Source organism: Citrus clementina, unplaced genomic scaffold, assembly GCF_000493195.1.
Source record: "Citrus clementina cultivar Clemenules unplaced genomic scaffold, Citrus_clementina_v1.0 scaffold_4, whole genome shotgun sequence".
NCBI lineage: Eukaryota > Viridiplantae > Streptophyta > Magnoliopsida > Sapindales > Rutaceae > Citrus > Citrus x clementina.
In genome coordinates this window covers 4,200,789-4,226,203 of record NW_006262274.1, presented here as the reverse complement: position 1 = coordinate 4,226,203, position 25,415 = coordinate 4,200,789, and the positions used below count along the sequence as shown (strand labels likewise).

The following is a 25,415-nucleotide window of genomic DNA, read 5'->3' as shown; positions in this document are numbered from 1 at the left end:
AGCATTGGAATTTAGATTATTGTTAAAATTGGATTTTATTTGAATCTTGATGAAACATTTTTTGTTCCATCTTTTAGACGGAATTTGATTTCTATTTCTGGTTTGGACAAATTTGGTTTTTTTTGTTCATTTGGGAATGGAAAATTTAGTTTGTTTCATAATTCAAAATTGGTTAGTTCTGGTTCTTTGTCAGGTGATGATAATCTTTATATGCTTGATACAATTGCTTCATTTAATGAATATTTGCAATTAAGTACACAAGGTGTAAAGAGAAAATTAACAAATGAGAATTCAGTTGCATTATAGTACAAGAGATTTAGTCATATCTCCATATAGAGAATAAAGAGACTTATGTCAAATGAAATTCTCAGGCCCTTAGATTTCACAGGTTTTGACATATTTGTTAATTGTATCAAGGGGAAACAAACAAATAAAAGGAAATTTGAAGCTAACAGGATTTCGAATGTCTCTCTCTCTCGCTACACAAATTTTGTTAAATTCCGAAAAATCTAGTAAGTCATATGATTTAATAGTATAATGGACTATTGAACCATTTGAAATTATGATTTTTTTCGGTTTTTAACAAAACCCAAAATTTTGGATTAGATCATTACTATATATATATATATAAGGGTTCCTTCCTTTATTAAAATAAAGGATAAACTAAGGATAATACTCAAAATGTTTGTTTTCTTTTTTATTTTTTTAGAATATTCCTTATTTTGGGGGCAAGTTTAAAAAAGATACTTTTAGAAACAAATTTCTTTCTAATAGAGTTCATCCAAGGATTAATATTAAAGCTCACGTGTAATTTTGTTATTTTAAAAAACTAATTAATTCGCGTAGGTGTCATATTATTAAATTTAATAGTAAAAGTAAAATACTTTTCTCTCACCTTTGTATTACCCTTTATTTCTCCCTCTAAATTACCAGTGAACTAAGGTACACATCCATGTAGCCATAAAAAAAGATGTTATCTACATAAATTTGTTTATTAAACCAAATGTAAATATTGGAAAAAAAAATGTTGGCAATCGTTTCTACATATATTTTTTTAAAGATTAACAAAGCATAGTCATCTAATCACGTTTCGATTTACTGGATAACTAAAGTAAACATACAGAGAACTAGGGAAGTACTATATTTTAATTTGTAGTAGTAACATCCATCCAACAGCCATCGGAAAAAAAAATGTTTTATAATGAGTAGAGGGAGGATTGAAGGAGATGAGCACATAAGTTAAAAAGAGAAATATATGAATGTCCTAAACATGATGTCAAGCAAAGGAAATCTTTTAAGTGTTGTTGGACATTCAAGAGGAAATTAAGGACAATGCTAATTTAGAATTCAGTTCATCCGAAGAGCCTGCAACACGCATACTCGTGTTAGCTAAGGCAGCTTTTAATTTTAAGTTGCCTGTAATTTGATTGGAAGATCTTCCTCCGAAATGAAGTGTAATTTCAATCTTTGAATGAAATTACTTAGTTTAAATAAATTTAGATGATAAGAGAGAGGAAAGAGCGTCGTGCTTCACGTTTATTGTTTGACGTAAGGACTTGCGTCTAGTTGATTAATTTTTAGAATTATAAAACTGCATGCAGTTTTAATATTAACCATGTGATAAACTTTAACCTAATTGTTAAAAATTTATATGTAAAATTGTATTAAAAAAAATCCCTTGAACCTGCTCTCATATATGTGTGTGTATAATTCTTCTGTTGTGTGTGCCTGTATATCAGGAACTTCCATAACATTGGCATAATTAAGTTTGAGCAAACAGTTCTTGACGTAATACATCTTGCTAATGAAAATAGAGTGGCATAATTCTAATTGTCTGATTTCTTAATTGTATAATATTTTACAGGTATTGAGCATGTAGGGGGTGATATGTTCCAAAGTGTTCCAAAAGGTGATGCCATTATTATGAAGGTAAGTTTTTAATTTAATTTGCGGACATATTATGAGGAGTTCCTTAAATTAAATTTTTACAAACAATAGTTTGATTAATATGAGAATTTATATAGTGGATACTGCACGATTGGAATGATGAACATTGCTTGAAGTTGTTGAAGAATTGCTACAAAAGCATCCCAGAAGATGGAAAGGTAATCGTTGTGGAGTCAATGCTTCCAGAAGTTCCTAATACAAGCATTGAATCAAAATCAAATTCCCATTTTGACGTGCTTATGATGATTCAAAGTCCCGGTGGAAAGGAGAGAACAAGGCATGAATTCATGACCCTGGCTACTAGCGCTGGGTTTGGTGGGATCAGTTGTGAACTTGCTATTGGTAATCTCTGGGTTATGGAGTTCTATAAGTAGAGTGCATGCCGATGCATCCTAGAAATAAAGCAAATCTTGTGTTGATTGTCTTGCGTGTATCTCTTTCCAAGCATGCTGATATGTCTCCCAAAGACGAGCAAGAACCCATGCATTTGACAAACTTCCCACGTACCTGATAGCCATGCTTGAGAGGAGGAGTCTAGGACTTAATAATAAGTGCTTTGAAATAAATGGGTGCTTGACACGTGGTCTATCAACTATGTGTGCAATATTATTACCCATATTTCCTATTATTTCTCGTATTTCATGTGTTATTGTCTAGGGTGTCTTTTGTTGTTCCACGGGCAGTTACTAGCGTAGATTGCGTGTTTCCAATTGGCTCTTATAAAAAGCCTCAAGCTGTTTGAATAAAGGATGCAGAAAAATTATTTCATAAAGCAATTCGCTTTTTTAAAATTCTTTTGTTTCCTCTGCTTCTGTAAATTCAAATCCTCACAAATTAAATATCACATGCATTTTTTATTTTCTAGAAATAAAAAAAATTATGTTAGACTTGTTTTAGGTATTCGCTCTGCTTAATTATTTTTGGAAAGTATAGCTTTTAAATTCCAACACTAATGTGCTTAATAAATACGTGCTGCTATAATCTAAAAATTAAGTTTATTTTATTTATACAATAAAAAGTCATAATAACTTTTAAAATTATTACATATTACCATACTTTATCATTTTTTTTATCACAACACCTCAATACCAAATATAATGATTTCCTCAAAAAAATAAAATATAATGATAATTTATATTTAATAATTGAATATTGACTTATTTTTTGTCACAGATGTCTCACCATAACTTTGCCATATTTCTACTATGTTACTGATACTCAGCAAATTCCTTACACAAGTTTAACTTTTCTAATTGGTGTGATGATTGTCAATTAATTGCTCCTATATGCATTTGATTATGTTAGAATTATCAGTATATAGCTTTAAAATTAATATAATATGATATGTATTGTACATCAAGTGGGAAGAAAACAATTAGCAAGTAATTGTTTGCGATAAAACTTGTCATATATTCGTTGCAATGGTTGTTGCCAAGGTCTCCTCGAGCCAATATTAGGGAGTAGAGATCCCCAGCAGTTGCAAATTAAATGTTATTATTGATAAAACAAAAATATATTTGTAAATTAAATTATTAAATCCAAAATAACCCTTAAAAAAAAGAAGGTTTTATGCAAAAGCAAGCATACTAAATTTATTTATTTAAAATTTCAACTCAAATAATTAATATAACATGTGATATGTCATTCTGAGACACGCACCGTATTTGCCCGCGTTTTTGTATTCCGAGCCCTTGGGTGGGGCCATAGCTCTTTAATCACGCTCCGTCAGAAGGGCGCGTGGGATGGATTGTTTTTGGATGGGGCCATGTGCGGGATTAGCCAGAAATTCAAGCCTCCGTGGCCCTTCGAGCACCTTCTCTTCACAGTCGTATGGCTGGTGCCTTCCTGGCGCGTGGATCCCACCCACGGTTCTCTCCCGATGGTCTCCTTCAAGGAGGAGTGGAAGAGGAAGCTGGCGTTGTCGAGCCCCAGGAGGTCGGTGCCAAGGCCGCGTGCGGCGACCGTACTGGAGTTGCTGCGCGTGTCGAGGGATTTGCAAGGGATTTGAGTATAAAAAATACTCAATGAGCCCCAAGAGGAAGACGACGTCGTTTGCGATCCCGCCTGCGTTGAAGAGTTGTATAAACATGCAGCCAGTAAGGATAAGACGCTGAGGATTTATCCAGGCACGTGGCATCAGCTGATTGGCGAGCCTGAGCAGAACGTTGAGTTGGTTTCTGGAGAGGTGGTGGAGTGGCTGAGAGAGCAAGAGCCTCACGCGCTGCCAAGGGCAGTGATGGTTCGCGCCCTGCCGCTGAGTTAGATTCTGGCGCTTAATGAGATCTGTAGCGGCTGCTGTAGGAAATAACCAATTATAGTATGCCAAGTGGATGCTTCATTTGAAACAACTAATAAATTAATGTTGGGCACCTTTGGTGGCATTGTTAATTACACCTTTTTAATGTTCCTTTGCTCCTTCATCAAACCATACATATTATCAGCAATTTTTCTCTCAAATTAATTGAGGAGGACATCCTAACCGTCTATATTGACTTGAGCGTTGAACGTTTAGAACTTTTCGAGCTCTCGAAGGAAACGAAAGACAAACCAATCATTTCAAGTAATAAAGGTCTCATAACCTTTAAATTTACAACAAATTCTATTGATTTAATGATAAAAATTCTATTAAAAAAAGATAAAAAACTAACGTGAGTTCCCTAAAATTATCAATTCCTTATTAACTTTGAATATATGGTAATATACATTAGTATTTAAATGAAATATAGGAATAATTCTAGTCACATTTTCAACATATGTGTAACAAATAACAAGTTAGAATAAGTCAATTAGATCTCCAATTTTCAAGGAAACATAAAAACTGAAGATCTCATTCACATTTCTATTGCTTCATTTTCTATAGATGAACCAAACAAAATGAAAAAAAAAATGGATGGTCTTTTTGGATTGCTAAAAAGCACACTAAGAATTTTTTTAACAGATGCAACAATGATGTGGATTGTGCACTACGCAATGGACGGAGCACACGGCAAAGTGAAGTCCAAAGATGGCGTCATTCAGCGCTTGAATGAGATATCGAAATTCTATGAACTTGCAGTAATTCAGCTAGAAGGGTGCATGAAATTTGTCCAGGAGGATGCAGACAACAACATGTTTGAAATCTGGCATGAAAAAGTCCTGGCAGACTTGGAAGAAATTAAAGACCGTTTCCAGGGTCGCCTTCAGGATTCAGAAATGGTTCTCCGCGAAAAGGATAAGGAATTGACGGAGAGGTTCGAAAATGAGTTGAAGCTTAGGCAAGCATTGGATGCGAAGGAAAAAGAATTGGTTGCTTTGCAAAATGCTAACCTGGAGCTTGAAAGAACAAAGAGTGATGGTGTCGCTGAGCTCAGTATGAGCAGTCCTGGAAGTCGGGATGAGGATAGAGATAGTGAAATTTCTGAGTTGATGCATTCAGTTGATCAACAAGTCTTGCATATCGAGCATGAAGTTATTGATGAGGAAAGGAATGGCGGTATTGATCACAAAAAGATTGAGCAGATGGGTTCTGATATTAATATTTTGAAAGAGACTTTGCATCACGCTTTTGAGAAAATGCAGAATGCTATTTTTTTGTCTGAGCTGGGGCCTCAGGAACAGCAATGGAGGTGGACTATTGAGAAGGATGCAATTTGTACATTGATTAATGGTTTTGTTCACGACTTTAAGGAGAATTTGTACATTGCAAGGATTGGAATGAGAAAATTGGAAACTATAGAATTGACAGGCTTGTAACAGAAGAGGTTTCTCGTGCTGTCTTTGATGAGACCATCAGAGATGTTGTGAATACTGCGAACTACACATTTACAAAACTCCAAGAGGTTGAGGTTCCTGACAAGTCACTTAAAATAGTGGAATATTTTGTGAAGGAGAATGTGTATATGGTTTTATTCGGGGAAACTATTGATGAGTGGAAGAAAGAGATAGATGCTTGCAACATTATCTCTTTAGACAGGAGATACAGGAATTTGTTTTTCGTGAGGCGATGAAAGATGCTTGCCAAGAAGAAGGCCGGAAGCAAGACAAAAGTTCCTCCAAAAATAGAGACGGAAGTTTTGAGGGAAATGGAGAGGAGAGTTTTATCAAAAAACTAGATATGTTATTGAAGTGTTTGGAAGAAGATGGAGATCTAATGGTAAGTGCAAGTTCTGAAGTAAATGAACAGAAGAAACAATTTGACTGGGTGGAAATGGAAACTGAAAAGCTGAACGAGCATGAGATCTTTCAAGAACTGATGAATGAGGATGAGTCCACTTTTACTTCGGTGAGAAGCGAACTTGAGAAAGCTCTAGATCGGTTAGCTACAAGTAAGACAAAAATGAGTGAGTTGGAATCTAGTTTAGGCACAGCGGACTATGATCAAGAAAGAGTTGATGATCAAATGATTCCTGCAGATAATGTGCATGACAAAAATTCCATAACTTTCCAATAACAAAATGAAGAGATTCCTAGAAACCAATTGGATTCCATGTTGAAAGAACTTTAAGTATTTATGTTTGGCAAGTGAGAAAGCTAAAGAAAATGAAAGAATGCAACATAAAGAAAACTTTAGAATCTATTTTATTGATTTTATCTGAACAGATTACACTTATATATATATTGCACGAGAGTGGCTTGTTACACTTTGTTAGTGATCTGTTATACACATATGAAGAATGCTTGTTTAGAATAACTAACTAGGCCACGTCACCATGCCACATCAGCTGAGTAAGTGAATCTGCTGCAGTCAAGCATAGCTAAATAAGCTGCACTCGAATCCTCTGTTCTTCATATTAAGCAGCTTCACTAACACATGTTTACACCTATACTGGAGTTTTCACACGTATTTGGAAATTTTGAGCTCCAAGCACAAGAAAAATTAGCAGACAAAGTTTTGAGGTACTTCAGTTTACATTTATATACAGTTCCCCTTTAATTTATTCTAACTGTGAACATTGACTATGGCCATTTGTGTTACGACATTCATGTTCCATCAAAATTAATTGTTTAAACAAGTGATTGACCTTTACTAAGCATAATGTTGCGCTACTTTTGTACAGGTTGGAAGAGATGAAGCATCGATTAGATTTGCTTGTTGAGCTTGTTTCCTCAATACAAAAACGGGAATTACTCTACAGAACAGCATTTATCAGAAGAAGAAAGAATCTCCAAATGGCTGAAACTGAGGTTTTGAGCTGCAATTTCAGTTTTATTCACCTTAGTGTTTTTTTTATTTTTAATTTAATTTAATTTAATTTTTTTTTAGGATAAACAAACTGAATTTAACTTGGGTTTGATGAATATACATTTTAAGAGCATTTCAAGCAAATTTTCTTAAGATTCGTTACGCTGCTTGGATTCCAGGTGGATCTGCTGGGCGATCAAGTGGATGCGCTCATAGGCTTACTTGATAAGATATACACAACACTGCATCAACATTCACCTGTATTGCAACAGCATTTTGAGATGAGCAATGATGTATTTTCTCAAAATTCTTTCATAATATATCTTGGTTTGTGATGCAACTACAACTCTATCATGTCACATTATATGCTTGTATATGTGATACTTGTAATACATATGTCTTCAACATTGTTGTTCTAATTGGCGGTAAATTTGTGCAACTCTGTAGGTCTCAGAGATACTGAAGTTGATCCAGAAAGAACTAATTGGAGAAATTCATTAAGTTTATGAACAAATGTTGGTAATCCATTCACATACAACAGGTTTATAATACAAAGTTCAAGCAGACACTTTTCAAAGATTATAAAGAGAGATGACCAAGCATGTCACATTATGGTAAGGCGTTGAGAATACAAATTAACGCCATATAGGAAGCGTGTTTATATGGCTGCAAAAGAATATTCCATTCAATTCGTTGCTTTCAAGATTCAGTGTAATCCTGTTGCATAGTGATGTTCCCAGGAACTTTGGTTTCATCTGCTAGAGATTTGGATCTTGTCATTGTCGATTGTGCTTTATAAAGCTAGTGGTGGATAGAGGGTTTCTTTCTGTCAACTGGATGTTAATAGTGTAATTTCTGAATAGAAATCAAAATACATTTTATTATTTATTAGCTTGTCGTCTGCTCTGTGAAAATGCATACAAAAAAGGAGGCATTTAATTATAATTATCTTGTCATTGGCCAGCAATTCAGAGTAAAATTTGCATTGCGGATAGGATCACTGCTATAAAACAACTATTTTGAAGACGTCAAGTACAAATTGCAGAGCACCTACTCAAGGGCGGCTGCTCAACAATGTCAACTAAAGCTCATCTCCTTGCGCTCTCCACTACGATTTTTCTTTTGTTCATTGTGTTTCGGCTTTCGCCTTTCTGTGTTTACAAAATAGATTATGATGGAGGCTATGTATTATGTGTTTCTGTATTCAAGAAATTTCCTCCAATCTCTTCTAGAGACACCGTTGCATCATTAGATTCTTATGAAAGTTTCAATGATCGAAAGTACAACTTGCCTCCGGCTAGTGATGAAAAAGAAGATGCCGTGAATTTAAGTGACAAGAATTTTAGTGATATTCTAGCCAAGAATCAGCATGTGATGGTGGCTTTTTACGCACCATGGTGCTTCTGGAGCAAGAAACTGGCTCCAGAATATGAAGCCGCTGCCACTGAGCTGAAGGGCAAAGCGGTGCTAGCAAAAGTTAATGATATCAACGAGATCGAGTTGGCAAAAAGATGGGGAATTCAAGGATATCCAACCATTTATTTCTTTGTTAATGGAGTACATGTGGATACTTACTACCATAACAGGAAGAAGTGAGTTTTTTTGGAACATGTGTTTTCTTTTGTTGGATCTTTTTGTTCAATATGGCCCTTTTAAATCTGTTATAGTTGTTGAGAAGTGGGAAAAGTTAAAAGGGGCAAGTCTATTATATGCTTGTGCATTTGTTAATAACGAGATCCTTTTTATTTTGAAGGGATGCTATTGTGAATTATATAAAGACGAAGATGGCCGGTGATCTTTACACTGTGATGACAATATAGAATGCAGAGCAGTTATTGACAGCTCAATCTACAATTGCTTTGGGATTCCTTAACTCTTTAAAGGTCCATACTTACTCATTTGATTTGAGCAATTGCCTTAGTGTTTCCCTTAACATCTGTTACTGCTATGACAAAAAATTTTAGGGTCTGGAAGGTGAAGTGCTTGCGGCTGCATCAAAACCGCATCCTGATGTTTTATTCTTCCAAACTACTAGAGCTGATGTTGCAAAGATGTTTCTGATTGACCCAGAAATCAAACGCCCTGCTCTAGTCTTGCTGGAAAAGGAGTCTAAACAGCTTAGCCACTTTGGTTTGTAAAACAAATAATCTCTGCGATGATTTTGAGTGCTTCAAATGGAAGATTTATACATGCCCTGTCCGTTTTTTGCTTCATTTTCTCAGATGGTTCTTTTACTATATCAGTAATTGATGATTTCATATCATCAAATAAGATTCCTCCGATGATTACTTACTCCAGGGAAACTACTCCATTGATTTTAAATTCCCCCTTGAAATTGGTAATTATCAATTTTACATCTTTTCCTCGGGAAAATGTGAGAGATTTATGGTTTGAACATGTTCCTGAATTTGTTCTCAGTTATGGCTTTTTGCGACTGTGCATGATTCTGAGGCTAAATCAATATTTCAAGAGACAGCTAGAGCTTTCAAAGGCAAGGTAAATGCAAAGACTTGTATTTGGTAGATTAATCTATGTAGCGAGCTCAAGCAAAAATTGTTGAAACTTGATAACTGAAAGCCATTTAAATTAATTGTCTGTCAACATAATTTTATCATTATGATTTTATATTATCTTGATCACTGTTTGCCAGCTTCTCTTTGTGTATTCGCAAATGTACCCGAAACTTAAGGGACAAATTTCTGACTATTTCGGTGTGACAGGTCATACTTCAAGAGAGAGTTTCCTACTTTACCTTGATTCTGTGAAATCTTTATGATTGCGGAGTAGCTTTTGTCTTATACATCAATATGAAAAAATGGTTACTATACAAATTTACTTGTAGTTTATTGCTGTCGCTAGCATTCGCAAACACAAGAAGTATGTATTGAATGGTGAACTGACCCTGAGCAATGTAAAGGTTTGCATTCTTTTCACCGTAATTGTTATTATATATTTTTTTCCCTAATGCAGAAAAATGGCTTAAGATTCACAATTCTGTCGTGATCTGAGATCCTGCAGTCATTTGCATTGGATTTCTTGGGAGACAAGTTGAGGAACCAACAGTCAAAAATAATTCTTTCTCAAATACAACTTCAGCAAAAGTTATTAGCTAGACTTCCAGTACCAGATATGATGACTAAAGAAGCAATTTAGTGTATCTGATTCAATTTCCCTTTCCCACAAAATGACTGGATGCAATAAGAAGTGCTGTTTAACTTAGATATTCCAGTTAATCACTAATCGTGCCTTCATATTTGATCCTTTACATTAGAAGGGGTTCTTTTGCTGACTACTTTTAACTGCGACATAGGTCACATTAAATAATGGCATATTTTTTATATATAAAAATATCTATCATACCTTTAATTATATTCATTTAACTCATTGATAACCGCATTCAATAGATAAACATCAATTGATAACCAAAATGATCAAGCACCTTGTTAGATTGTAAGAAAAGTAAGAGCAAATTTTTATTATTTTTTCTCATGAAACACGTCGTACGTTCTAATACAAAGAACAAACTATCAAAATCAAGAACTTTTGGGTTATATTTTTCTATTAAGAGAACGTGACACAAACGGTACTGATACGCTTGTCCTGCAACACAAGCAAATCAACTCAACAAAACACTCTTCGAGCAAGTACCAGCTCCAAATAAAAAAGAATTAAGAGCAGAACAGAGGTTAAGAAGAAAGGAAATTCCAGAGAAGAAAGAGAACAGAGTATTTTCATTCCTTTGCCTTTTAAACCTTACAATGCTTATATGCTTCACCTCCAACAACCTCTAACAGAAGGTGGTTACAAAAAATAGCAATTGTCAGGCCAAAAGAAAATATCAAACGAATAAAAGATTCTAGAAAGGAATCCAGAACTTCCTGCTTCTCAAACAACATAATCCTTCAGCCAGCTAGGTGGTTTTCTCATTCGCGATGGGCCTGCAACAGGTTCTGTGTTGGGCCTAGTTGTATCTTTCTCCTGGTGTGAGTCAGCCCGTTCTTTAAAGGATTCCACAAGAGATGCATTAGGCCACTCCAAAGAGATTGGCAATGCTATATCATTCCCTGAGGCTTGAAAAATCACCTTTTCCTCAAGGTGAAATCAGGATAGAGGTGCGAAAACTCAAAGAAACCTTCCTAGGTGGCATTTTCTGGAGCGCTATCCGACCACTACACCAGAACATGTTGAACTTCTTTCCCATGATGTAAGACTGTCCGTGTGGCACAAATAGTAGCTGGGTATAAAAGTGGTCGATTGCTGTTGCTATCACGACGTAAGGGTAATCCATTGATAAGGCCGGAACCGCTGAAGGGTTTGAGCATTGAAATATAGAAGACATAATGAATTTTGCAATCTAACAGAAGGTTCAGCTTGTATGCCACTGGCCCTATACGTTCCAATACTGTAAATGGCCCATAATACCTCTTCACTAACTTCTGGGATGCTCGTTGAGCTAACGATGTCTGTCGGTATGGTTGAAGGCGGACAAACACGCGATCTCCTATATTGAGTTGGAGTTCACGCCGATGGGCATTAGCCTTTTGTGTCATTCGATGCTGAGCTTGGCGCAAGAGAGCATCTCGCTCCGTCAGCGCATCATTGAGAGCTTGGATTGAAGTAGAGCCCTTAGAGTAAGTTAGGATAGTAGGTGGAATACGCCCATACAATGCCTGGAATGGTGTCATCTTGAGACCACTGTGATAGCCGGAGTTGTAACTGAACTTTGCCCAGTAGAGTAGAGAGGCCCACGATTGTGGTTTTTCTTGAGTGAAAGCTCGTAAATATTGTTCAAGCCCGTGGTTCACAACTTCGAATTGCCCATCAGTCTGCGGATGATAGGCTCTGCTATGCCTTAGGGAAATGCCACTTAGTTCAAAAAGCTTCTTCCAAAAATTGCTCATAAAAATTGGATCGCGATTCGACAATGTGGAACTAGGAAAACCATGGAGTTTAACGACCATGTTAGCAAATAAGTCCGCTGCCGTCATAGCTGAAAATTGAGAAGGTAGAGCTCCAAAATGTGTTGATTTAGTCAGACGGTCTACAACGACAAGGATAGTAGTGAGCCCTCATGATAGTGGCAAGCCCGTAATGAAATCTATAATGACCTCATCCCATACTAATGATTGAATAGGTAGTGGCTGTAACAATCCTGCTGGGGCTTGAGTTGATTGCTTGATTTGTTGGCAGGTTAGGCAAGCATCTATAAATTTTTCAACATCAGTTCTCATCTTATACCAATAAAATACCGAAGCTAAGCGAACCAAGGTTCATTTTATACCAGCATATCTAGCCCATGGGGTAGCATGAAATTCGTGGAGCAAGATTGACTTCAAGGAGGATTGAGAGCTAACATAATAGCGATGGCAGAAGAAAAGTAATCCATCATAAACAGAAAAATCAGGGGAGAGCTCACCTGCGGCAAAATGCTTATGAAGGAGTACCAAGTCTGGACAAGTGGTATTATCCAAGCGTAGAGTTTCTAACAAGTCAAAAGTTGGACTGGAAACCAATGGTAAATAGGCAGAGTATCTCTCAGGTGCCTCCACAGGCTCATTTTCATGCACGCGAGACAAAGCATCAGCTACCTGGTTTGCTCGACCAGGCTTGTATTCAATCTTAAAGTGATAACCAACCAATTTTCAGATATACACCTGCTGGTTAGGTGTTTGGATAACTTGTTGCAGAAGTTCTTTGATATTTTTATGATGGGTACGAATAATGAAAAATGACCAAGAAGATATTGTCACCACTTGTGGATAGCCTCGGTAGTGGCATGTAACTCCTTGATATATGTTGATGCCACTTGAAGTTTTGGTCCCAACTTTTTACTAAAGTAAGAAATTGGGTGGTTGTCTTGCATAAACGCTACACCAATACCGACATTTGATGCGTTAGTCTCGATGATGAAATCCAACTCGAAGTTTGGTAATCACAGTATCGGGACTTCCACCATAGCTTGTTTGAGGGCCTCAAATGTGATGGTTGCTGTTGGAGTCCAATTGAAAGCATCTCTGCACAATAAGTCAGTGAGGGGTGTAGCAATAGAAGCATATCATTTAATAAAACACTTGAAATAGGCCGTGAGGCCAAGAAACCCTTGCAATTGTTTCAAGGACGTTGGTGGTGGCCAGTTGACCATGGCTGTAATTTTCTGTGGATCCGCACGAACAACTCCAGCAGAAGCCAAATGACCCAAATACTCAACTGTTTCTTGGCAGAAAAGGCATTTGGAAAGTTTGATGAAGAAACAATGACTATGTAAGCAACTTAAAACCTGCTCTAAGTGAGAGACATGATCAGCCAAAAATGAACTATACACCAATATATCATAAAAAAAACAATGACAAATTTACGTAAGAAAGCAGCAAAAATTTGATTCATGGTAGCTTGAAATGTAGATGGAGCATTCGTCAAGCCGAAAGGCATCACAAGAAACTCGTAGTGCCCTTTATGAGTTCGAAAAGCTATCTAGTATGTGTCTCTGTTGTGCACTCGAATTTGGTGATAACTAGCCCTCAAGTCTAATTTGCTGAAAATGGTTGCTCCACCTAATTCATCCAGTAGTTCATAAATTGTTGGAATAAGAAATTTATCCTTGATAGTAACTGTATTCAAGGCACGATAGTCCACACAAAAACGATAGGTGCCATCCTTTTTTTTCACTAGTAACACCGGGGAAGAAAAAGGGTTGTGGCTTGGTTTTATTACACCTTGCTCCAACATTTTGCGAATTAACTTCTCTATCTTTGTTTTTTGGAAGTGAAGATAGCAATAAGGCCGAGCATTCACTGGTTTTGTGTTTGGTAGTAGGTGAATTCTATAGTTAATGAAACAGTGGGGAAAGGCCTGTTAGGGGGCAGAATAAGTTGTGAAATTTGTAAAGGAGGTGAGAAATCAGAGTGGGCAGTGAAACTGGAAGTTCTAAGACTTCGGAGCCTCTATCTTGGTCCGAATGTATTTGTTGTAGCTCAAATAAGTTCTGAACAGTTGTGCTATGCATAAGGGCTTGAAATTGGTTAAAAGTAATTAAACTCAGTGAATTGGTGGTCCCCACGAAGGCTGATCGATTTCCCATCCCAATAGAAGTCCATCGTCATGGCAGCATAGTCATGGGACACCCTCTTTAAGCGTTGAAGCCACTGAATACCCAAAACCACATCCGACCCCTCAATTGGTAAAACAAATAAGTCCAGAGTAAATGCATAACCTTGCATAGTCAGAGTCACTTGCGAACAATATAGTTGGCACACCAAGAAGTCACCATTACCAATATAAACCTGAAAATCAGTCGTGGGTTGAATAGGAAGTCCCAATCGTTCAGCCAACACAGGTTTAATAAAATTATGGGTACTCCCACTATCAATAAGCACTTGAAAGCAGTGGTTACCAACCTTGCCAATCAGTCAAAATGAATGGGGATTCACCTGCCCCGCGAGGGCATTCAAGCTTGAAATATCTGTCGTTACCATTTCCTCAAATGGCTCCGCCATGGCCAACTTCGTAGTATCCTCATTTTCATCATCGTCAGTCCCCATAAGAATAAAAAACTTACTACGATAGTGATGGTTTGCACTGTATTTTTTATCACAGTTATAACACAATCCTTTTTCTCATTTGTCTCGTAATTTAGCTGGAGTGAGGCGGGGAATTGGTAAATTTGGTGTAGGTAAAAGGGTTGGAAGGTTTGTTTGTTTAAGAGGTTGGTGTGTTGTGGGAGCTACATGGGAACTGTTTGTGGTGGGGGTGGGAATAGGCACATGTGAGGGTGGAAGAATTTTGCTGATGGATGGAATGGTCATAGTTGGGGCCGACAGTGGGGGCCATTTAGTCCAAGGGCGGCCACTCATTTTGGCCTCCTCTAAACGAGCTTTATAAGCTTCTGCGAGAGCAAAGGCATTCATCAGAGATGTAGGGCGGGAAAACATCAACTCCTTGTGAATATCCGTTCTCAAACAATGATAAAGGAACTGATCAACAAGGGTTCATAAATTCCAGTGACCTTATTCATCAAATCTTCAAAGGCTGACTGAAACTTTGCGACTGTGGTGGTTTGTATAAGTTTGGAAAGTGTACCTTAAGGATCGTCATACATTGAAGCACCAAACTGATGCTTCAAACTAATTAGAAAATCTTTCCATGTTGTTATCAGTTTGTTCGCCTTCATCCATTGGTACCAAGCTGCCGCTCTCCCTTCCACGTGAAACGTGATGATGCGAAGGAGCAAGTGCTCTGGAGTTTCATGGAAATAAAAAAAACTCTTCAATACGAAACACCCACCGATTCGGGACAGAGTCATCAAACTTGGGAACCTCCATTTTCATTGATCGTAATATCGGCGAGAGATCGGTGTGTCCTGAATGCCCCTCCGCAACTAGAGAAGAGCGATGTGCGGAACCTGATGATGCAACCAAAACACTCGAAGACCCTTGGATCTGAGAACGTAGATTCTCAAGATGAGAATCTACTGTGGACATGTACTGCTACAAGTTTTGATGAATCGCAATTGTTTGGCCTTCCAATTACGTTTGGAGTGCCTTCATTGCTGCCAACACCTCTGAATCAGCCATGGAAAAGTCAATGAAAGCACCAATGATACGTTTGTCCTACAACACAAGCAAATCAACTCAACAAAACACTCTTCGAGCAAGTGCCAGCTCCAAATAAAAAAGAATTAAGAGCAGAACAGAGGTTAAGAAGAAAGAAAATTCCAGAGAAGAAAGAGAATTGAGTATTTTCATTCCTTTGCTTTTTAAACCTTACAATGCTTATATGCTTCACCTCTAACAACCTCTAACAGAACCTCTAACAAAAGGTGGTTACAAAAAATAGCAATTGTAAAGCCAAAAGAAAATATCAAACGGATAAAAGATTCTATAAAGGAATCCACAACTTCCTGCTTCTCAAACAACATAATCCTTCAGCCAGTTGGGTGATTTTCTCATTTGCGATGGGCTTGCAACAGGTTATGTGTTGGGCCTAGTTGTATCTTCCTCCTGGTGTGATTCAGCCCGTTCTTCAAAGGATTCCGCAAGATATGGATTGGGCCACACAGAGATGTTTCCCGTTTTTGAACTCAGAAGAAATGTCACTCTAGTCCCAATTGAAATGAGAAAGCAAGAGAAGCAAGTTTCCGTTAGTATGTGATATTTGCAACAATATGTCTTCGACATTGTTGTTCCAATTGGTGGTGAATTTGTGTAACTCTGCATACGTCTCAAAAATACTGAAGTTGATCCAGAAAGAAATAATTGGAGAAGTTAACAAATAATTGTGAACAAATGTAGGTATTCCATTCACATACAGAAAGTTTCTAATACAAGTTCCAAGCAGATGCTTTTTAAAGATTATAATAAGAGATGATCAAGATTCAGTGACAGTACTGTTCCATAGTGATGTTCACAAAAGCACTGGTTTTATGAGATAGAGATGTGGATCTTGCCTTTATCAATTGTGCTTTGTCAGGCTAGAGGGTTCCTTTCTATCAACAATGTGTTAATAATGTAATTTCTGAAAAGAAATCAAGATAACTTTTTTTTAAAAAATATTTTTAGCCTTTTGTCTGCATCTTTGAAAATAATTAACACAAGGAGCATTTAATTACTTTTCTCTTGTCATTAGCCAACAATTATTTGAAGATTTCAAGTACAAATTACAGAACACCTACTCTAGGCCGGCTGCTCAACAATGTCAACAAAAGCTTATCTCCTTTGCTCTCCACCACAATATTTCTTTTGTTTATTCTTTTTCGGCTTTCACCTTTCTGTGTTTACAAAATAGATTATGATGGAGGCTATGTATTGTGTGTTTCCGTATTCAAGAAACTTCCTCCAATCTCTTACGGAAACACTGTTGAACTTTCAGATTCTTACAACAGTTTCAATGATCAAAAGCACAAGTTGCCACCGGCAATTGATGAAAAAGAAGATGTGGTGGTGAAACTAAGTGACAAGAATTTTAATCATGTTATAGCCAAGAATCAGCATGTGATGGTGCTTTTTTATGCACCATGGTCCCCCCAGAGCAAGAAACTTGCTCCAGAATATGAAGCCGCTGCCACTGAGCTGAAGGACAAATCAGTGCTAGCAAAAAGTTAATGCTATGAGCGTGATAGAGTTGGGGAAAAAATGGAGAATTCAAGCATAACCAACTATTTATTTCTTTGTTAATGGAGTGCATGTGGATACTTATTATCATAACAGGACGAAGTGAGTTTTCTTTTTGTTCTTTGAACATTTGTTTTCTTTTGTTGGATTTTTTTTTTGTTCAATAAAACCCTTCTAAATCTGTTTGGTTGTTGAGAACGTGTGCAAAATGAATAACCTAACCTAACACAAATTTTGGTTTTGAAGGGATGCTATTGTGAATTATATAAAGACTAAGATGTCTGGTGATCTTTACACCTTGATGAAAATAGAGAAAGCGGAGCACTTACTAACAGCTGAATCTACAATTGCTTTGGGATTCCTTGACTCTTTAAAGGTCCACTCCCACTCACATAATATGAGCAATTTCTTAGACTGTTTCTATTTTAACATCTCTTATTGAATCATAAATGTTACAAAAGACTCAATTTTGTTTGTTAGGGCACGGAAAATGAAAAGCTTGCGGCCGCATCAAAGCTGCATCCTGATGTTATATTCTTTCAAACTACTAGAGCTGATGTTGCAAAGATGTTTCTGATTGACCCAGAAATCAAACGCCCTGCTCTAGTCTTGCTGGAAAAGGAATCTAAACAGCTTAGCCACTTTGCTTTGTTTTAGAAGTTATCTCTCTGCAAATGATTATGAGTGCTTCAAAATGGAAAATTTACACAAGCCTTGTGCATTTTTTGCTCCATTTTCTGAGATGGTCCATTTACTGATGCAAGAATTTATGACTTCATATCATTGAATAAGATTCCTCCGATGATTACTTACACCAGGGAAACTGCTGCATTGATTTTAGATTCCCGCTTGCAAGAGGTAATTATTAGTTTACATCATCTTTACCTTGGAAAAATTAAAAAATTTTCAGGTCTTAACGAGTTCATAAATTTGTTCTCAGTTATGGCTTTTTGCGACTGTTCATGATTCTGAGACTAAATCAATATTTCAAGAGGCAGCCAAAGCTTTTAAAGGAAAGGTAAATATAGAGATGTAAGGAGATCAAGCAAAATTTTGTCGAAACTTGGTTAACAGAAACCCACTGAAATTAATAGCCTGTCAAAATAATTATCATTATGATCTTAAATAATAATTGATGAAATTAATTGTTTGCCAGCTTCTCTTTGTGTATTTTCAAATGGACTTGTTGCAAACTGATAGGAGACAAATTTCTGATTATTTTGGCATCACAGGTCATGCTCCAAGAGTGAGTTCCTTGCTTTATCATCAAATTCTGTTAAATCTTTATGAATGCTTTTTTTTTTTTTAATTTCCTCCGTAATTAAATACGAAAAATTGGGTTGCTATGCAAATTTCAATGCAGGTAATTGCTGTCAATGGCGAGAAGTATGTATTGAATGGTGAATTGACCCTAAGCAACATAAAGGTGTGCATATTTTTCCCCCTTCATTATTATTATATGTATATCTTTCCTAATGCTGAATAATAATAGATGAAAATTCAAGATTCTGTCGTGATATGAGCTTTTTACTTGTTCTTGTAGTCATTTGCATTGGATTTCTTGGAAGACAAGTTAAGGAGCCAGCAGTCAGATACAACTCTACTGGAAAATAAGAAGGGTTATTAAAGAAGCATTTTAGGGTATCTGATCCAATTTCTATTTCCCACAAAATGATTACGACAAAAGTGGCTGGGCACAAATACAATTGTTGTTGTCTGTAACTTAGACATCAGAAGTACGAAATTTTAGTTATGACTATATATATATATTCGTGACATTAGATTTGATCTTTTAAATTAGAATGTGGATTCTTTTGCTTTGACTACTTGTATGTGCATGGCCATGGGCAAATTCAATTATGGCATTATTTTATGTGTACAAAATATCTAGAAAACTGTTAATTCTCTTAACTCGTTGATACAAATGAACAGATAAACATCAATTTGATGACTAAATAGATCAAGCATCAGGTGGCACTGCAAGAAAACAACAGAAATGTTTAATATTTTTTTTTTCTCATATAGAACACACCGTACGTTGCAATACAAAGCGCAAACTACCAAAATCAAGAACTTTTGGGTGATTTGTATCTATTGAAAGAAGGGGACACAATGGCTAAATCTGAACGGAAAATTTTACTAAATCTCCGCACTATCATAGATTAAGCTATTCTCTAAATTAACTCAATTCAAGAAAGTGAATCACAATCAAACTGAAAAATCAAGTATTAAATACATGAAATTAAAAATTAAAAAATTGCAAACTTTTTAGAATTCTACAGTGTTATTATCACAAAGACAAAAGCCACATGGGTCTCATAAACTAGACACATGAAGTTCCGGTTAGTCTAAAATGAATATAATATTCTTCAATTTATAGAAAATGATAAAGAGACAAAACTGACGTATTACTGCCTATTTACCGTGTTAATTAAGTAAATTATTATTATTTCAGTACTGTTGTTTTCGTCAGTATTTTGTCTATTTTTTTTAATTCGATTAATTCTATCAAATGTTTCATGCAAAGGTTTTATTATGTAAAGGCAAGAACTAGGGCGATTACTAATTTTATCATAAAAAATTTTCTGAATGGTACAATATCACCACTCTTTTAGAAATTCTCCAAGGTCCATTAGCCGGCTATATATCATCTTGCTCACACGATAATCCGAAATTAGAAAGCAATGGCAATGGCAAAATCATTTCTACTTCTTATACTTTCAATTCTTCTCCGCTGCAAAATCTTAACCTTCACACCTCTCTCTCAAAAATATTGCAATAATTTGCCATCAGTACCAAATCAATTCTACAACAAAGCCGTACTAAACCTGGCATTCCTCGAGCCCAAGCAACAAAACGACGATGTATTACCAGCCATCAGATATATTAGCACTCCCCGCTCTGTCAATCGCAAGATGATGCCGCCACCAGAACTCATCAATGAGAAGGATGTGGTTGCTTTGACAGAAAGAAATTTCACCAACTTCATTGAAAACAATCAACGTGTGCAGGTGATTTTTCACTCGTCAGCATGGAAAGTTACAGGCGCTTCACTGGTTGCAAAAGTGGATTGTGAGACACTGGCTGAGATGTATAAGATTGTGAGATAACCTTCCGTTCATAGTGAAGTGCATTTCCAGGAAGTACTAGAGCCGTGGAGTTCAGAAGCAAAAGAAATGGAAAGTGGAAGAAAATGAACAGCAATAAATTATTTAAGGGTATATGACTAATAATTTCCCTTTAAAATAAGTGTGCTATAATTTGTTTTCACCCAAAAAAGGTCACGTTATTTAATCCAAAATAATTTAAGATACACTATGTTCTAAAACACCCTCATATGTGCCATCAATTTGCTGCAAAATTTAGGTTTGGGGTGTTATTAGTGATATTGAAATTTTACATTGTCAATTTTGGATGTTTAGTAGATGGATTTACTCTATTAGGTTGTAATTTTATTGAAATTGCCAGTATTGTCCGGAAGAGTTAGGCTTAATTTTCCCTAGAAAAATGATCATACTGATGTTGCTGTTTCTTTCTACAATATTTTCTTTTTTATCCCTTTTTTTTTTTGTTTTGCTAGCATATTTTCATTCATATATGATTGTGACTTTCGATTGAACTCAGAATTTTTCTGACTCAATAATTAAATATCCATCGTGATTAGTTTCTCTAGAAAAAAAAAACCAAACACACCTTAAAAAAAATATTGTACAACAAATAAGATTAGAGATTATCACTTAAATTATCAAATTCTTTTCAAAACTATTATCTGACTAAAATAAGGGGAAAAATTGGATGGATATGTAATTTTTGTTATAATTAGTTAGATTTTTTTTTTCAGATTACAAGTTTTTTTCGAAGCCATCATTTTATCAATTGTGTAAAGAATAGTTAGACCATTAAATTTATATGTGTAATTTCATGAGCACATTTATAATTAGTTAATTAGATATATTCTAAATATAACTATTGAGTGCAAGTTGAATTTAATTTAATTTAATGTACCTTTATTAATTAAATCTAGATTAGTAAAATAACGTAGTTCAAATGAGTAATTAATGGTGTTTTAGCACAAAGATAAGCTCAAAACATTCATCATGCGCGCGCGTGTTCGTGTGTATAATCCTATAATATTACAAGAGCTTCAAATATTTTGAGATGCAAGAGATTTCATTACCAATTATATTGAGATAACAAAATTAAAAAAAAAAAGAAAATTAATAACATAAAATTTAGCCAATATTTAATTGATTCTCTTCACAGTTAATAATACAATATAACTAATAGCAATCACTTTAAAAGTTACGTTGTTACCAAACTTGCCGGTAATCCGTGAGTAATCATTGGATTGAAACTCAACATTTTGGTTGAACACCAAGTTTGAATCTCAAATACTTAATATATTTAAATGTGTTATTTTGACTTATATTAACATATTTATATTTATTGTCCACTAGTTAAATACAAATTAGTTAATTAGCTATATTTCTACTTATAATATTTGTAATACAAATTAAAACAATTAATTTTATATAGTTAATTACAATACATAATTAAAAAAAAGCTCTTGAAAAATATGTTATATTCACTCATATAATTATTTAAAGGAAATGTATAATATTTGTAATACAAGTATGTCTTGACTAATTGAGTTCAATATAATATTACCCAACATATTTCTATATATAAAGTTTAACTAATAATTGAATTATGCCATCAATTGAATATGTGTATATTCTTATTAACAAATTTAATATGAAACGTGACATTTATACATAAAACAAATACCACAAAGATGCAACATTCAGTGTACGATATGAAACGAAGAACATATAGCATGAGTACAAGTGAACGTTGAGCATGAAACAATGGTAAAATTTAAATTTTTGTGTTACTTACAATATGAGGCAATTAAGACTTAATAACACACCTAAAAGTTTGAGGCAATTAAGCTACCAAGTAGAAATCACTAAAAGTACAACTTCGCCTTACAATTAATTGGAAATGTTGATGAAATTGTTTCCAAATGATGGCATCTTTCTCTTTGGTCATTAAGTTTCTCTGCTATAAAGCAACAATTAAATTTTAGGTTGTGGTATTTGGTTATTGGAATTGGATGAAGAGAAAAATTTATGCATAAGCCTTTATTATATCAGCTCATTTTCAAGAATTTTGAAACTTTGGCACTATTTTTTATGACATGGAACACCAAACAACAATTAAACATGAGCATGATGTAAGCTTGCAATGGTATTTGATATATATGGCAAACGATTTTATACACGAAACATGAACGTCACAGAAATATAAAATTCTTTTATGCCATTTTTTATGATATGAAGCAACAAACTTTAAAGATGCAACACAATAGTGTAAACATGAAATATGAAATTTTCATGTAAAAAGATGGTATGAAATTTGCAAAAATGAAAGTTAGACGTGCAACTCAGACATAAAACATGACTAAATTGTAAACATGCAACAAGCAACTTGATACATGTGACAGATGAGGTTATACATGAAACCAGAGGTGGATGCAATGTAGGACTAGTGGGGGCTCAAGCCCCTACTGAAAAAAAAAATTACCCCTTTTTGTTTAAAAGAAAAATTAATAAATTTTTAAATAATTTATGTCAAATTATCAAATAGCCATGTTCTTCCAATTTTTACAGTCACAGTCGAGAGAATATTTTCAGTAATGAAATTTGTGAAAAATGAACTTCGGAATCAGATAGGAGATGAATGGATGAATGATAATTTGATTGTTTATGTAGAAAAAAAAATGTTTTTAATAGTGTTGATAATGAGTCAGAATATGAAATCGCGTAGAGAACAATTGTAAATATGTTATCAAAAAATTTATACATTCAAGTTTCAACTTTTATATTTTGTTGTTACTTAATTTAGCCCCTGGTAAATTATTTTTTTAGATCCGCCACTGCATTAAACATGAACATCTTACATCAAAATGGGAAGGAGAATAATAATTTTTGGTACCGTTTCTAACATGAACTCAATATGCAACATATGATATAAATATGAAGCATGAAATTTACCTAAAAACATTGCATGAAATATGCAAAAACAAAAGTTCTTTTCAAAGCCACCATTTTATTAATCGTGTAAAAAAATAGTTAGACCATTAAATTTATATGTGTAATTTCATGAACACATTTATAATTTGTGTACGATTTAAATCAAAATTAGTTAATTAGATACATTCCTAAATATAATTATTGAGCACAAAGTTGAATTTAATTTAATTTAATGTACCTTTATTAACAAAATCAAGATTATGAAATAATATGGATCAAATGAGTACTTAATGGGGTTTTACCACAAACATATGCTAAAAATATTCTTATATAAATATAACCCTATAATATTATAAGAACTTCGAATATTTTGAAATGCAAGAGATTTTATTACCAATTACATTGAGATAACAAAATAAAAAATAAAATTAATAATACGAATTTTAGTCAACGCTTAAGTAATTCTCTTCATAGTTGATTATCTAGTACAACTAGAGATGGCCAATGGGATAGGCCGGCCATTAAAGGAAGGCTCATGTGTGCTTGTGCTCGTGTCATGCCGTGCCGTGCCTAATTTTGTTTTGCTTAGGCCTAGTTTGGCACGTGCCGTCCCATGGGCTGTACTGTGTCGTGCCTAAGGAAAAGAGCATGATAAGCTTCTTCTTTTTTAAGTGCGCAAACTAAGTTGTTGGTATATTTTTCAAACTTTTGTACTTTTTTGGGTCCGCGTGCTTTTATTCAAATTTTATAAAATCAAAAATTCAAACTCAAGTCTACATTCAATAAAATAAACTAATAATAGTAAGAGAATGTAATAATAATTATTAAGTTTAAGCATATGGTATTATAATTCTTTTTTAATACTTAACAACGAAAACAATAATAAATTTTTCTTTAGGGTTAACTTAATTGTTATCTCGGACTTATATAGAGTAATAAATTATAGTTCATAATAATATTAATACATATTTATAAATCATAATATTTATAATTTTATTTATTAAAATCATGATATTAATTAATTATTTGATAAATTATAAACATAAATCAATTTTAGTATTTTTTAACTAAGCATTAAATGAATTTAGAAAACTTGCACTAACAAAATAAAATAAAAAATTCAATTTCAAGTTATTTGTAAAATCATAAAATTTTAAGTCTACTTTCATTTAAAAAATAAAATGTGCTTATTGTGGGCTTTTTCCTATGCCGTGCTTTATCCTATCTCTAATCGTGTAGTACTTTTAAGGCCCACATGCCTAAAATTCTAAGCTCAGCCTAGCCATGTGCGTGTCATGCGATGCCGTGCCACGTGTCCCATCGAAATGTGCTCATGTTTTTCCGTGCTATAAGGACACATGTCGGGCCCGTGCCGTCCGGCCCTTTGGCTATCTCTAAGTACAACTAATAGCAATCACTTTAAAAGTTATAGTATTACCAAACTGGCCCTTAATCCAAAACTAACCATTGGATTAAAACTCAATACTTTGGTTGGCCACCCAAATTTGAATCTCAAATACTTAATATATTTAAACGTTTTACACGTGTTATTTTGAACATGTGTTATTTTGACTTATATTAACATATTTATATTTTTTTCCACTAGTTAAATACAAGTTAGGTGCTGTTTGTTTTTTTGTCTGAAGTCTGAATTTAACTTTTTTTTTCAGACATTTGTGTATTTTAGGTTTTTTTTAACTTATCATTTATTTTCAGACAATTTTATCTGAATAAAAAAAGTAGAAAAAATCCACTTTTATCCGAAGTCTGAAGTCTAAATGGAAAATTTTAATTTCAAATCTCAAAAATACCCTTAACAATTCATGTATTTCTAATATTATGTACAAACCTAATATTTTTGTATTATTCTTGAAGTTATTTTTTTTAATTGCTTTAAATTTTTATTCACATGATAACATTAGCTAAACTGAAATATTGAACAAATCAAAATATGTCCATTGTGATGAATCAAAAATAAAATAACAATGGTGACTTTATAATAAAATTTGATGTTATAATTACATCTTTTATTAAAAAAATTAAATTAAGATCAACAACAATAGTTTATTTTTTTTAATGCTACCAAACTAATCAACTTTTGAAAATTATAAATTGTGAAAAACAAATATATGCACAACTTAAAATGATATTTATGTCAAACTACTA

The 25,415-nt window shown here is 34.5% G+C and overlaps 2 protein-coding genes, 1 long non-coding RNA gene and 1 pseudogene across 3 annotated transcripts in view; all 4 read left to right on the top strand.

Moving 5' to 3' along the window:
* The window catches only part of LOC18045150 (caffeic acid 3-O-methyltransferase 1), a 24,409-nt gene extending 21,806 nt beyond the window's left edge, over window positions 1–2,603 (top strand). Inside the window, exons 3-4 of the mRNA XM_006436240.2 lie at window positions 1,865–1,929; window positions 2,025–2,603. Coding sequence (XP_006436303.2) covers window positions 1,865–1,929; window positions 2,025–2,321 — 362 coding nt within the window. The 3' untranslated portion in view covers window positions 2,322–2,603. The remainder of the gene's footprint in view (window positions 1–1,864; window positions 1,930–2,024) is intronic.
* Window positions 2,604–3,584: 981 nt separating this feature from the next.
* Window positions 3,585–4,351, top strand: LOC112098986 (annotated as a pseudogene).
* Window positions 4,352–9,126: 4,775 nt separating this feature from the next.
* Window positions 9,127–9,540, top strand: LOC112099319. Its single transcript, XR_002906121.1, has 3 exons — window positions 9,127–9,238; window positions 9,407–9,446; window positions 9,527–9,540. It is a non-coding gene; the product is annotated as an uncharacterized LOC112099319 (long non-coding RNA).
* Window positions 9,541–17,491: 7,951 nt separating this feature from the next.
* Window positions 17,492–18,464, top strand: LOC18045148 (protein disulfide isomerase-like 1-4). The gene is made up of 5 exons (XM_024186073.1): window positions 17,492–17,590; window positions 17,695–17,864; window positions 17,979–18,072; window positions 18,155–18,232; window positions 18,447–18,464. The coding sequence occupies exons 1-5, from the start codon at window positions 17,492–17,494 to the stop codon at window positions 18,462–18,464; spliced, it is 459 nt and encodes a 152-aa protein (XP_024041841.1).
* The last annotated feature ends 6,951 nt before the right edge of the window (window positions 18,465–25,415 follow it).